Source organism: Hipposideros armiger, unplaced genomic scaffold (genome assembly GCF_001890085.2).
Source record: "Hipposideros armiger isolate ML-2016 unplaced genomic scaffold, ASM189008v1 scaffold_107, whole genome shotgun sequence".
NCBI lineage: Eukaryota > Metazoa > Chordata > Mammalia > Chiroptera > Hipposideridae > Hipposideros > Hipposideros armiger.
In genome coordinates this window covers 1607970-1621248 of record NW_017731457.1, presented here as the reverse complement: position 1 = coordinate 1621248, position 13279 = coordinate 1607970, and the positions used below count along the sequence as shown (strand labels likewise).

General features: G+C 55.3%; 2 protein-coding genes across 2 annotated transcripts; one reads left to right on the top strand and one right to left on the bottom strand.

Annotated features, from left to right (window-relative positions):
* The first annotated feature begins 6219 nt into the window (after positions 1-6219).
* Positions 6220-7995, top strand: CLDN4 (claudin 4). Its single transcript, XM_019646813.1, has one exon. It carries the CDS (start codon positions 6553-6555, stop codon positions 7180-7182), a length of 630 nt encoding a protein of 209 aa, XP_019502358.1. The 5' UTR covers positions 6220-6552; the 3' UTR covers positions 7183-7995.
* An 834-nt stretch (positions 7996-8829) lies between these two features.
* On the bottom strand, positions 8830-12716 carry METTL27 (methyltransferase like 27). Its single transcript, XM_019646812.1, is given in 7 exon segments — positions 8830-9107; positions 9109-9238; positions 10779-10871; positions 11214-11349; positions 11564-11692; positions 12274-12397; positions 12625-12716. Coding segments are annotated over 6 exon segments (726 nt in total). The 5' UTR covers position 12397; positions 12625-12716; the 3' UTR covers positions 8830-8992.
* Between the last annotated feature and the right edge of the window lie 563 nt (positions 12717-13279).

Sequence of the window (13279 nt, the reverse complement as noted above, 5' to 3'; positions counted from 1 at the left end):
AAAAGGGTTCTGGGTTCCAGGATCCTCTGGGGACATCATCCATGAGGTAGAGAAGAATCAAGTTGAGATGACCACCACCCCCACCCCCAGCTCTGCCCACTAGAGACAGGCCTGTTGTGGCCCTGGGGCCAGTGGGCTGTCTGGGATGGTCCTGGGTCAAGATGTCCCCTCAGTGAAGCCCCACCTCTTCTGTCCTGAGACTCCATTGTCCACTCAAAAGCAGGACAACCCTCCGTCTCTTCCCCTCCAATTAACCTGCCACACTAGCCCAGGTACTTCCCCATAAGTCACAGCTGGCCAAGCCTGTCCTTGTTCAAAGCCTGTCCATGACTCCCTTGTGCCCCCAAGCTCCATGGCTGGGCACTTGAGACCTTCCTGATGTGCCCAACTTGCTTTCCAGTCCAGCTCCATCACCTGCCTGGCTCCGGACCCTGCAAACTCCCACAGAGGCCCCTGTCTCTGCCCTTTGCCACTTCCCTTTTTGGAAAACTCTCTCTTTAAAAGCTTCCAAGTTTTTACTTATTCTTCAGGTCTCCGTCCCACCTGCCACCTCCTCCAGGAAGCCTGCCCTGGGCCTCAGGTGGAGCTGACCGTTTCTTCTCCGGAGTTTACACAGAGCTGGTTTCTCTGGTGTCAGGAGTTGTCTGTTTAGATGGGGTGGGGAAGCGGAAGGACAGACACTGGCCTGATTCTCTGCTGAGCTCCATGCCCAGTCCTGGTCCAGTACGGGTACTCAGTATATCCTTCATGAAAGACTAAAAGGAGAAACAAAAGAAGAAGAGTAATAAATTATAGGTAGATATAGAGGATAAGCCCCAGAGTCGGGCAAGGCTGGGTATGAATCCTGGTCTTGTCATGATTCTGGTGGCCCTGGAATGTCTCAGCGGCAATCAGAGCCTTAGTTTTCTCATCTCTAAAACGGGAACGGTAACGCCCTGCATGGCTTTGTAGTAAGATGAAACGATTTCTTGTAATACTAAGGCACCTCGCCAAGTGCTTGGCCTATAGTAGGTGCTCAAAAAGTGTTTGTTGACCAACTGACTGAGGGAGGATAGAAGGAGGCTTCCCCGCTGGGGAGGGGTGGAGCCGGGCTGGACCAGCTACTCCATCAGATTAAGGGCCCCCGGGGATCCCTTGGCCTTCAGGGTCTCCCCTTCTACTGCTTCTGGAAAGTTGAAGACACAACCATCAGAGAAGGGGGCTGCCTGAAGTGAGGTAGGGGGAGCAGGAGGGAGGGGTGCGGTAGGTGGGATGGAGGTCTCATGTCTGGATCCTGGGACCGGCCTCTCTGAGAAGCAGGGAAGTAGTCTAGAAAGGGCTGGACAGCTGTGTGGGATGGTGAGGAAGACCAAGGTCATGCATGAACATGGGGCTTTTGAAACCACCAGACAGAAGGCGGAATTGGATGTGTTAATTTAGTGGAAAGTAATTTAAAAACTTAGTCCCATCCTCGCTCCACTTCCCCCCATGTGAGCCCCTCTCTCTAAGCCTATTCACTGAGCTCCCCTCCCCATCACTCAGCCCCTACCTCTCTGCAAACCCATCTCCCCATCCTCCTGTCCTGTCTCCAGAAGTGCCCTCTGTGCCTGCCTGGACTGTGGAACTCCAGCCAGCAGTGTGGCCTTGCTTCTCTTATTGGAAAGTCCCCAGACAAGGCCACCCCCACCCCCACCCCCACCTTCTCCCTCAGCCCACGTGGGGCCCAGCCTGGGGGCAGCACCGGCTCAGCCAGTCTGGCCAGCCAGGCAGCCAGGCCTCCTGTGCAATCCGATCTGTCATTACCCTGTCCAGGGCCAAGTGAAAGAGTGGCCACAGGTGTTAGCTGCTGGGCCAAGGCCCCGGGGGCTACCTGCTCAGCCTGGGCTGGACCTCCAATTCTGAGCCCAGGACCTGCGGCTTTCTAGGGCCTATGCTAGATGGACCTTCTGTCAAGGTGGCCAGAAAAATCTCAGTGGGCTGAGTGGGCCCAGCTCCCAAGGCCTTTACTCCATGTCTTCATTGAAACTCCTAGTGCCTGGGAGAGAGGTATTGTCATCGCCTTACCCAGATGAGGAAATTAGTTGAGAGTTTAATTCTATTGCACAGCATCACGGAACTGGAGTGACAGAGCTAGGACTCAACTCAGCGAGGGCTGAGGTCATATCAGATGAGAGTCACAAAGGAGCCACCACATCTTCCCAAAGATTCTGAAGGTCCCAGCCTGGGGCCCAGCCCTCCCTGCCGGTGCTGGGTCTGCCCAGGGAAATCCCCATGGCTGCCAGAGCCATGTAGGACGTGGCCAGTCCACGCCCGCCCGGGTCTAGAATTGTCCGCCTGTGTTTACTGTAGGATTCCAGGAGATCTTCCTTCTGGAACAATACAAGGACATGGCTCTGAAATGATCTGGTGACACAATCTTTACAGTCACAGGTGACTAAGATCTCTCACTGCAGATTATTTACTAAAATTAAAAAAATTTATAACTTAATGGCATTTTCTCTGGTTAAAAAAGAACAGGATCTTAACTTGTGTCTGTGGGCTAAGAAGTTAGTGAACTCATGCAAAAATAGTTTTCAACAAACTCCCAGCTAGGCTAATTTTTAAGCTGAGAGCGAGGCTGCTTCCTTTTTTTCTTCAATTTTATAAGGATATTTATTATATCCTTAAATATATTTATAATATTTTCCTTCTGATTTTATAAGGATGAAAATGTTAGATTTGGTGGGGAGGAAAAATTTAAATTGGAACCAGCTCCCCTGGCTTTAGTCTTCCCATTCGCAGACGATAGGGAATAAAGGTCCGGGGACCTGTGTCCATTGGGCCCAGCGAGATTCTTTTGGCCACCCTGGCAGGGGTCTGGCAGGCCAGGCACAGGCCCTGGGCTCAGAACACAGCAGGACAGCTCAAGCTTGGATGGGGAACTTTATCTGCCGCTTTCTTAGGGCCATCCAGGAACCTGGATGCAGGGCACTGTGTGTGTGTGTGTGTGTGTGTGTGTGTGTTTGTTGTTGTTGTTGTTGTGATTAAGGACTTGTGATTAAGGGCTTGGCTGAGCCCCTGGGGTTCTGGGGACAGAGGTCTGAGAAGTCCTAGCTCTCACCTGGTGCATCTGGTAGAAGCAGGACCAGAGTTGAGGGGTGGCTGGCTGCTTTGTGCCATGAACTGGGCTCCTTTCTCCTCAGGGTACTTCAGCTCACAAAGCAGTTGCATATCCTTATCTTATTTCACAACTGTCCTAGACCGGGGAGGGGTGCTCATTTTATAAAGAGGGTAAGTTGAGGCTCAGAGATGGAACTGGTCTCCCGGAGATCACAGAGCTGGTAAGATGGTTACAGAGTGAGGAGGGATGGTTGAGGAGAGGGCTGTCCTTCATAAAAATCAGCATGTAGGATGTAATTCTATTGGCATCCGATTGTACAGTGTATGTTGGGAGAAAAAAAAAGAAATAAGTGCTAACCCTGCCTTCCCTGCCCCCAAAGCAAAGGTGATGAATATGAATGGCAGACACATTATAAAGTGTCACAGTAAAAGGTTGTCTGAGCTGTTGGGACAGCCAGGCTCTGGAAGCCAGAGTGGGTACAGGACAAGTGCCTTGGCTTTGCTGGTGTTTTTCCTGCAGCAGATGGGGGCGACTCAGCCAGTGGTTGCTGGGATAGACCCAGCATCAACAAATATCTCTCCAGCTCCACTCAAGGGCAGATCTCCCCCAAGACCCCGCTCCTACTCCTCCTTCACACCTGAGCTCCCTGAAGACTTCCCAGGCCCTGGGCCCCTCCTGTACCCGCCCTCCTCCTAGTTCTCCACCCTGCCCCCACCTCTGCTGTGATGGGCTGGGCTGGGCTGGGTTGGGAAGGACATCTTCTTAATCACTTCTGTTGAGCCACAGATGGAAAGTTCTAGGGCTTGTGTGCTCCACTTCCCCCACTTCTGCTTCTCCAAGTTCCAGTTGGCTGTGTCCCAGAACAAGGATAGGAGGTTGGAGCGGGTAAGAGCAGGGTTGGGGTGGGGGGCTGGCCTACTGGCCAACTCACTCCTGCATCCAGAAAGCTTGCTGAAGAGCTGGGACAATAGGTAAGGGGCACCTGGGTAAGGAGACTCCAATGATGGAGTCCACCTGGTCCTGCAAGCCCCCCCCCCCACCTCAGTTTACCCATTTGTACAAAGGCAACAGGAGTCCCTGCTCTGTTTACTGATGGTGAGGCTGTGATGAGGTCATCAAAGGAAAGCACTTGTTTTTAATCTCAAAGGGTAGTTATCTCTGCTATTCAGCCCACAGGCATCCCTACCTGCTCTTCCTCAGAGCCTTGTAAGGTAAACCCCAGGGAGGCGTGCTCCAGGCAGAAACCATCCCTGTTTGGTTGGTGTGTGTGCCTGAGTGGGGAAAGGTGTGGGGGAGGGGGGGAGGGTGCTGGGAACCTGGGGAAGGCCTCCTGTATTACTGAGCACCTTGAGCCTTAATTGAGCACCTACTATGTGTCAACCTTATGTGGAGTTTTCTGAGGTTAAATAAGGCATTGCTTCTGTCCTCCAGGAGCCCCAGCCTAGTATGAGAGACAGGTGTGTTTATTATCAACCAAATATAAGACATCAATTTCTCCAGCATGTTAGATTGTCCCAGACAGCCCTGTACTTCATCAGGTAGTCAACAAACCCATCTCAAATGCCTCCCATGCACTGAGAGCTCACAGGTGGCTTCAACCCAAATCATGAATGCTGGATGGTTTTCTTGCAGGAAGATAGAGGTCCACACATCTTGTTTGGAATTGGAAACACAGCCTCCCCAGGGTGCCAAATGCAGTGCTGGACAGTGCTGAGGGCTCAGGGACATTTTGGAGCCCTGGGCCCTGAGATTCTCCCTGCCCCATGCTTGGTGGGGAAGACAGACACTCAGTGACCATATGGAGGGTGAGGGGTTCCCTGGACACAGCTGGGATGAGCCCCAGCCACTTTCTCTCACCCCCATAATGCCCATTTCCTCTAGGTCCCCTCAGCTCCCTGCCCTGAACCAGGTCCTTTTAGATTCTGGACCCCTTGTCCTGTTTTTACCTCCACCTTATTTCCAGAGACCCTTTTTCTAAACTGTGTGTGGAGACATCTCAGCCTGCTCGTCCCTGTACCTCTGTGCATAGCCCCAGGTTCAGTGACACTTGAGGTGGAGATTTCTGGCCCTTTCACTGAGGCCCCTCCCCCACTACCCCAGTGTCTCTGGTCAGACCGGATTCCTGGGGTTCTCAGAACAGCTGCATTTCCCCACCTGGTGGTACCTTTGCCCTAGATGTTCTCTCTACTCCGATGGATGTCCTTCTTTACACAGTCCTGCATAGAGATTTCTGTCGTCAGTTCCCTCGGCAGTATGACCCAAGAATTCAGTGCCCCTTCCCTGTTAAGCCCCCTCCCCAGCACCGGGGCCTCCACCCCAATCTGAGTTCTCTTGCCCCTTTGAAGTCTCATGGGACTTTGTACCCCTTCTGGCTTTATCTGACCATCCCTTTGTGTGTCTTCACAGAGTAAACACTCATTTGCTGGGCTGATGTCCCCAGAGTCTGGCCCATGGCGTGCTCTTGGTGACCGCCCCCACCCAGCTCTGGCCAAGCAGGCTCAGCCCCAGCAGGAGCAGAGACCACTGGCTGAAACTTCCATGATGGGGATAGAATTCCTTCTTTCTTTGGTGAAAGGGCATCACCTCCAAGGCCCCCTCCTCTAGCAGGGCTGGAAGCTAGTGGTGGTAGTGAGAGATGGGGAGGGTTGGTGACAAGATTCCTAGCCCCCCAGCTACTCGTTCCTCCAAACTGGACCTCATCAAACCAATGCCGAGACTGCTGGTGAGGCAAATGTATGGATGATGAGAATCTTAATAGTAGCGATTGGGCCAGCGATGAAGGTGATAAGGACGCAACAACAGTCATTTAGTAACAATAGGGGCAGCGATTTGACCTTCCCAGGACTTCATCCTCAGACCATCTTCCTGATGGTTCCCACCCCTGTCTGCCCACCTAAGCCTGGAATGAGGGAGCCCTAGGGTGTGGGGACCCCGATCTTCAGGCCCCCAACCTGGCTGGGTCTAGCTGCCTCCCCTGCCCTGGGCGAGTCCAGGTGCGGGTGTGACTCAGTGTCTGTCTACTGGCTGACCTCAGCATGGGGCTGGGGGCAGGGGGAGAGGGCAGTTTCCTCTGAGATTGTGACTCAAGGGCCCAGGGCTGGGGCTTTAAAGTGCCTTTGTTGGCTGGGGCTCAGGAATCCAGAGAAACTGGTCACGGGGAGGCCCCAGGGACTGAAACCCCTCCCTCTTCCCCGCCCCCTCCAAGAGCCATAAAACCGACCTAAGCTCTAGCTTGAGAGCCAGTGGCAGCTGTCGGCAGGAAGGAACCAGTTTGGTCACACTCATTGGACTTGTGTTGCTGATTATTGGGAGAGAGACACTTGGTGGCTGCTCCAACTGGATTTGTCTCGGGACTCGCAGTGAAAAGCCTCCTGTGGACACTGAGTGTCCATCCTCAGCACTTGGATTTCTACAGCCCCCAGGCCCGGATCTCTGAAGCCTTCCAGATTTTGGACCCCAGCAGACGCCAAGCCATGGCTTCCATGGGGCTACAGGTGATGGGCATTGCACTGGCCGTGCTGGGCTGGCTGGGCGCCATACTGAGCTGCGCACTACCCATGTGGCGCGTGACGGCCTTCATCGGCAGCAACATCGTTACGTCGCAGACCATCTGGGAGGGCCTGTGGATGAACTGCGTGGTGCAGAGCACTGGCCAGATGCAGTGCAAGGTGTACGACTCCATGCTGGCGCTGCCGCAGGACTTGCAGGCGGCCCGTGCCCTCATCGTCGTCTGCATCATCCTGGCTGTGCTGGGCGTGCTGCTGTCCGTGGTGGGTGGCAAGTGCACCAACTGCCTGGAGGATGAGAGCGCCAAAGCCAAGACCATGATTGTGGCGGGCGTGGTGTTCCTGCTGGCCGGACTGCTGGTGATGGTTCCGGTGTCCTGGACGGCCAACACCATCATCCGCGACTTCTACAACCCGCTTGTGGCCTCTGGCCAAAAGCGGGAGATTGGCGCCTCACTCTATGTGGGCTGGGCTGCCGCAGGCCTGATGATGCTTGGTGGGGCCCTGCTCTGCTGCAACTGCCCACCCCGCACCGACAAGCCCTACTCCGCCAAGTACTCCGCCGCTCGCTCCGCCCCCGCCAGCAACTACGTGTAAGGTGCAGCTACTCAGCTCTGCAGGTCAGCTTTGTTTCTCCCTGAACTGAGCTCCGTGTGGCCTGCCGGGGACAGGGCCAACAGGAACTTAGCCAGGCTGATGACCGGCAGCTCTCAGCCCTTTCTGGCCCTCTTGGACACCTTCCCAAGGCCTCCTCTACACTAGCAAGGATGAACTGAGAATTCTGAGTCACCCTCCTCTGAATGGCCCCTGAATACAGGGGAGGGGGTGGCAGCAATAGGGAGTGGCAGTGGAGTGGGGAGCTGGTTCTTGCTGGCCAGGACAGCTCAGCCTTGACTCTGCTTGGGCTCTGCCTCTGAGTGGATGCCCTGCCCATGTCCGTGTTGCCACTGTCCCCTCCTTTGATCTTCTCCACTCCCTCTGCCTGCATCCTGTAGAAACCTGTGGCACTGAGAATGGCTGGGGACTTTCACCTACCTGCCTGTGGAGCCCAGAGTTGACAGACAGGTTTAGAAGGGAGGGGTGAAGGTTTTACAAACTGGTTTGGGAGTGATGAGGCAGGGGGCCATAGAGGTGGCCCTGACTACCTGCACCCCTTCCCGCCTGCCCTGCAGCCTCAGTACCACAAGTTCCCGGGGCCCCTCAAGACTGGCCACTTCTGGGTCAGCAGTTCTCGTGAAGGCCGTTGGTCAGCCTGGGGAGCCAGGAGGAATGGTCTTTCTCTGGCCTTTATCCCAGGAAGTCCTGGAACTTTTCCCCGCCGTCGCTGTGGCTTCTGTTTTGTAATTTAAGATCTATTTGTCACTGTAATTACTATTATTTTCTACAATAAATGGGACCTGTGCACAGGAACTCTGTATGTTTTTGATTTCAGCTGTGGAGGTGGGCAGGCCCGGGCAGGAGGCCTGGGCAGGGTGTCAGTGCAGGGCAGGACCACTGTGTCGTGGCCAGGACGGGAAACACTTCAACTGGTTTCGGGGAATTGTGAAAAAATCGGGACAGGCCCAACCTTTGGAAACACCTTGTTCAAGCCCTTCATCTGTTAGAGGGTGAAGCCCACACACAGGAAACTGTGTCCCCAGAACCCTGAATTGTTGGTGATTCCAGCAGTGAGGTCAGATGAGAACACCCAGCCCTGGGGGATGGGCCATCTGTTGTCTCCCCATCTTTTTCTGGGCATCCAGGCTAGTCTTGCTCACCCTCCAGGTCCCCACTTCCTGTCCTGTGCTCAGGCTATCCCTGCCCTTGGTCTGGAATGTCCTTTTCTCTTTCTCCACCCCTCTGAATCCTGCTTATCCTGAAGGCCCGGCTCCGAACCGCCTCCCCTTTGAAGCCTTCCCACGTCCCATTTGGAGGAAATTATCACCAGCCCTGTTCCTGGGGCAGCCTCCAAGCCACACCCTGAGATCCATGTTCTGATCCCTTTAGAGAAGAGGAAACCAAGTTCTGGATATGTGAAAGTGTTGGGCCAAGGCCCAGATTCGGAAGTGTGGGTTTTCTGGTCGGTAAGTTACAGGTGAAAGGACCCACCATCCTGGAAGGAGTCATAAAGTCACATTTATGGCCCTATCATGCCTGGATCAGGGACAACCCAGGGTGGGGGCCCTCTCTGTCCTGCCTTTTCTCATTTCTACCCTCCACAGGGAGGTCACTCTTTCCTGGGGTGAGAGAGCTACAGAGCCAGAGTTCTGTCGCCCCTTCTGGGACTCATTTAATAGGCAGAGCTCTCCTGAGGGGCAGGATTGGCACAGTGGCCCCGTTTTACAGATGAAGTACAGAGGGCCCAAGGACAGACCTGGCTGCGGCCACGTGGCGGGTCAGAGACCAGTCAGGGGCTGAGCACTGGGCCTCACTTCCTCAACCTGGGCCACCTCTTGCTTTCGGTATAGGTAGACGATGCCGGAGATGAAGCCATCACTGTCGGAAGTGTCAGGCACCTCGAGCTTAGAGGTGGCCAGTTCCCATCGGTCCACAGGCCAGGCCACCAGGCGTTCCCACTCCCTCGCCTGCTCCAGCCTGTTCAGGACGGCCTCCAGTTCCTCCTTGTATCGAAGGTTGGATGGGTTGGTTCTGGTGGTCAGACACACCAGACCACCTAAGGAGAGGAGAGGAGGGGAGGGGAGGGGAAAGGGAGTTGAGTGAGGGAGGGTAAGAACCAAAGTTCCAGGTTCCAGGCCTGCCCCTGCCTGGGAAGGTAGTCCTCTTTCCTTCAGGCTCATGTCCTCAAGGACATAAGCTCTCCCAGCTTTGTCCCCAGTCCAGCCTTTTCCCATCTCTAATCCTTTAGCGCTCCCTCTTCCTGCCCCCAGGAATACCCTCTGCTTCCTCAGCTTCAGGGGGCCTCCGATGTACCCTTTAAGGCCCAAGTAGCCTTTAAACTGGGAATTCTTACTTTCCTAGGCAGAGGTGGCTCTCTCCTTACTGCTCACCCAGCCCTTCTGCTGGAGGCTATGGTTGTGTCTGGATGCACAGGAAAGAAGCCTGTGGGCTTTGGACATTGGACAAGTCCCTTCACCTCTGAGTCTCAGTTTCCCAGCTTGCAGAGTAGAGTTGATTATTTACCCTGTCTCACAGGAAGGCCGTGCAGTCAATGAAGCACTGGCTTGAATGACCTCATCCCTTCAAGTCTTCTCCAGGCACCTATAGTATGCCTAGTATGGACTCAGATACACTTAGGAGACTGCTCTCTGGAAGGCTTCCTGGAGGAAGGGGTAAGGAGAAGCAGGGCCCTGCTGGTGGAGGGGGGCTCCATGAGAGGAAAGGCTCTGAAGTAGGGGAGCCTGTGACATGTGGGCAGGCAGACAGAGCTCTGGTCAGCTGAGGGGCCTGGAATTACAGGCTGGGCTAGGAGGCCTGGTCCTTACTGATTGAAGCGATGGCAGTTTCCTGTCCTGAGCCCAATCACTACCTCTCCCTCTGACCCACCAATGTCCCTGCATCTGTCAGCCTCCTGCCAGAAGCCTGCCTGCCCAGACCTGCCCGGGCTCAGCCACAGCCCCTAATGGGCCCTGTTGGGGTTAGTGAGGCAGGGAGAAAATGTGATCTTGCCTGGATAGGGGCACCTTTGGGGCTTCCTGATCCTGTCCTCACGCTCCACTACTTCTTCCTTCTGCCTGTGACTTCACTTAGGCTGTGTCCTTGTGTGAACTGTCCTCACCCCCATTCCAGCCCTGGGAACTTCTCTTCTCTGAAGTCTCGGAGCACTGAGCACTTATGGCTCTCAGGGGCCTACCTTGGGACTGGTCTTTTTCCCCCGGTCCCTTCCTGGGACACAGTGGGCTGGTGATCAAGGCCAGAGGGCAGGTTGTGTACCTTCTCCCTAGAGCAGAGGCAGGTACAGGGCAAGGCACACAGTAGGATCTCAATAATCAGCTCCATTTCACAGATGGGGAAACTGAGACCAGGAAAAAGAGACTCACCTACTAGCTGTCCATGAGTTAGTGAGGAAGCTGGAGGAAGAGGGAACTGAACTGAGCCCCTACTAGGTGCCAGGACTGAAGCAAAGGCCTTAGAGACATTATTTCACCCAGTGTGACCCAAGTAAGGGACAGGACCCTCAGGAGTTCTGAGGCCTGTGTTTGTGGGGGTGGAGCAGGGAAGGTGTGTGTAAGATTGGACGATGGGTTACTTCTCACCTGGCTTGGTAACTCGCAGGAGCTCAGGTATCGCACTGCAGGGCACCTGGCCATCACTGAGGGCACCCACCATTAGCACTGCATCAAAGGTCCCTGTGTGGGGTGTGTGGATGTGTTGTGGTAGTTTGTCTTCGGTGTTGCCTCAGAACACCCTGGAGGATGGTACCCATGGTAGGGCCTGGGGAGGGACCAGGCCAACCACTAGTGTCTGTAGGACCCAGGTCCTGTGGGGAACATGGCAGGTATGGCCCAATCCTGGGCTGAGGCCAGATCATGGGATGGAAGGAAGGCTCAGAGAAAGGGGCTCAGTGAGGCACTGGGGGGGCTCAGAAGGGATCAGCAAGAGGGATGGAGACTTGACAAAAAAGGGGCACTGTCAAGGTGCACTTGGTCAGAGGGTGGGCCTCGGGGTGTTGGGGTAGGAGGGGGAAGTACCTTTGGGGCTGGGCAAAGGCTCCTGGCCCAGGGTGCAGAGGCTGAGGCGCTGGTAAAGGCCACGGGCCCGGGCCTGTTCCAACATCCCTGGGCTCCCATCCACCCCATGCAGCTGGAGGAAGCCCCGAGCCTGCAGCTGGGGTGGGAGAACTCAGTCACAGTTCATACCTGCCACCTCCCAGCTGGGTCCCTGCACCTCAGGGAGGGCAGTGGGCCCTGCAATGGATGTAGCCCAAGTATTTGGAACCAGTGAGTCTGAGGGGAGAGGCAGAGTTCTTGGGCCAGGGGTGACATGAAATTTGAGCAAGTAGGGGACTGAAGAGAGGGCAAGGGATCCGAAAGGGCCTCACCTCAGCAGCCACCAGGCCAGTGCCACAGGCCACGTCCAGGATCAGGGTGGCGTGGGGTGGGCCTGATAGGGCTTGGGTAAGGCAGTCCACTGCGAGGCGGGGGGCGCTGTACTGCAGGATGGCCACATCCTGGGGACAGAATGCTGAGTCAACCATCACCCCATGTCCCAATGTTTGGGGGACCTCTGTATGGGGTGACCTAGGAGTCTGCCAGGCCAAGCTGTGTGTGTGTGTGTGTGTGTGTGTGTGTGTGTGTTGGCAGCCTGGGGCCTGCTAGGACTACAGTGAGAGGAGACCCAGGCATGAGGTGCTGTCTTCTGCCAAAGTGCCAGGACTGGAAAATCAGCCTGCAGCCTACTGCCGGGATTTGCTCTCCTGGCCAAGGCAGTGCTCTCTGCTTAGTCCATAGTGACCCCCACCTCAGTGGCACATCCTCCAGACAGCCCTTCTGCCTGGACTGCAGTCCCAGAGTGGGGAGGTCTTGGCCCCTGATCTCTAGGGGCTGCCACTGTGGAGTGATGAGGCTGGTCAGAAGGCAAGGCTGCTGTGGGTAAGCAGAAGAGGGGCCAGGACTGTAAGGCTGCGCCCACGTCTCATTTCATTCTCACAAGCCGCCTTGGGATGCAAGGCTATCTATTCCCACTGTACAGATAGGAAAATTGAGTCTGGGTGAGCGATGGAGGTGGAGGCAAGGACTCCTGCGGGTTTACCTGGTCATAGTCCGGAGCCCAGCGGTCATAGAAGTGCAGCTTGTGGGCCAGGTCAGTGATGCCGTGAGAGGCTCCGACCCGCCCCCGCACCTCGTGCAGGCTCCAGTCCTCCTTCTGAGCCATCCTGCGGCGACATGGCCTCCATGTCCTGACACATCTCAATCCCCAACCACACCTCTCCCACCCGCCATGCCCAGGAGAAGCTGTCAGGAAGCGACCTCTCCAGGTCACCGGGGCAATCCCATTTCACAGGCGGGGACACTGAGCAGAGAAATGGAAAGACTGGACACCTGGAGTTCAGGAGTGGCAAAGGGGTGTTCCCGCGGGGAGGGCCTGCCCCCACATTCTCACCCCCTGCCCTGGTGAGCGGGCTTCCAGCGCGCGAAGATTTCTACCGCGGTAGAGAGGGGTTGTCAGAACTCACCCGCTGCGGGTAGGTGACCTCAGGAACTCGGGGTGGGGCCTGAACGGCGAGCCTGGCCCCGTCCCAACCGCCCTTGATGATTGGCTTCTTCTAAGGAAAATTACCCAATAAAAGGAAAGCACTGGCAACCCGCCTCCTTCACCAGCCAATGAGCTCAAAGTTCTTGTCCCTCCTCCAGCCTGGGAAGATCGAGAATGTTTTGAGACGTTGTCCTCCCAGTATCCAGGTGTATCAGGTGTCTCTGCGCCCTCCCGTCTCCTGATGTCCTTTATGCGTTCTAAAACATGAGCTTTTAGCCAGTGGGAGCTTCTGAATTCTTATGGATAAGAGCGGGAGCTAGGCTCAGCCTTCGTTTTTGAAACTTTCACCAAGGCCTAGGCAACACTGTCCAGTAGAACTTTCTGAGGTGATAAAAATGTTCTATAGGGGTCTGGCCAGTTAGCTCAGTTGGTTGGAGCACAATGCTCATAACACCAAGGTTGCCGGTTTGATCCCCACATGGGCCACCGAGATGCACCCTCCACAACTAGATTGAAACAACTATTTGACTTGGAGCTGATGGGTCCTGGAAAAACACACTGT

What these genes read in the sequence shown, in the direction of transcription:
- CLDN4 (XM_019646813.1), top strand. Translation starts at nt 6,553, where the DNA reads ATGGCTTCCATGGGGCTACAGGTGATGGGCATTGCACTGGCCGTGCTG.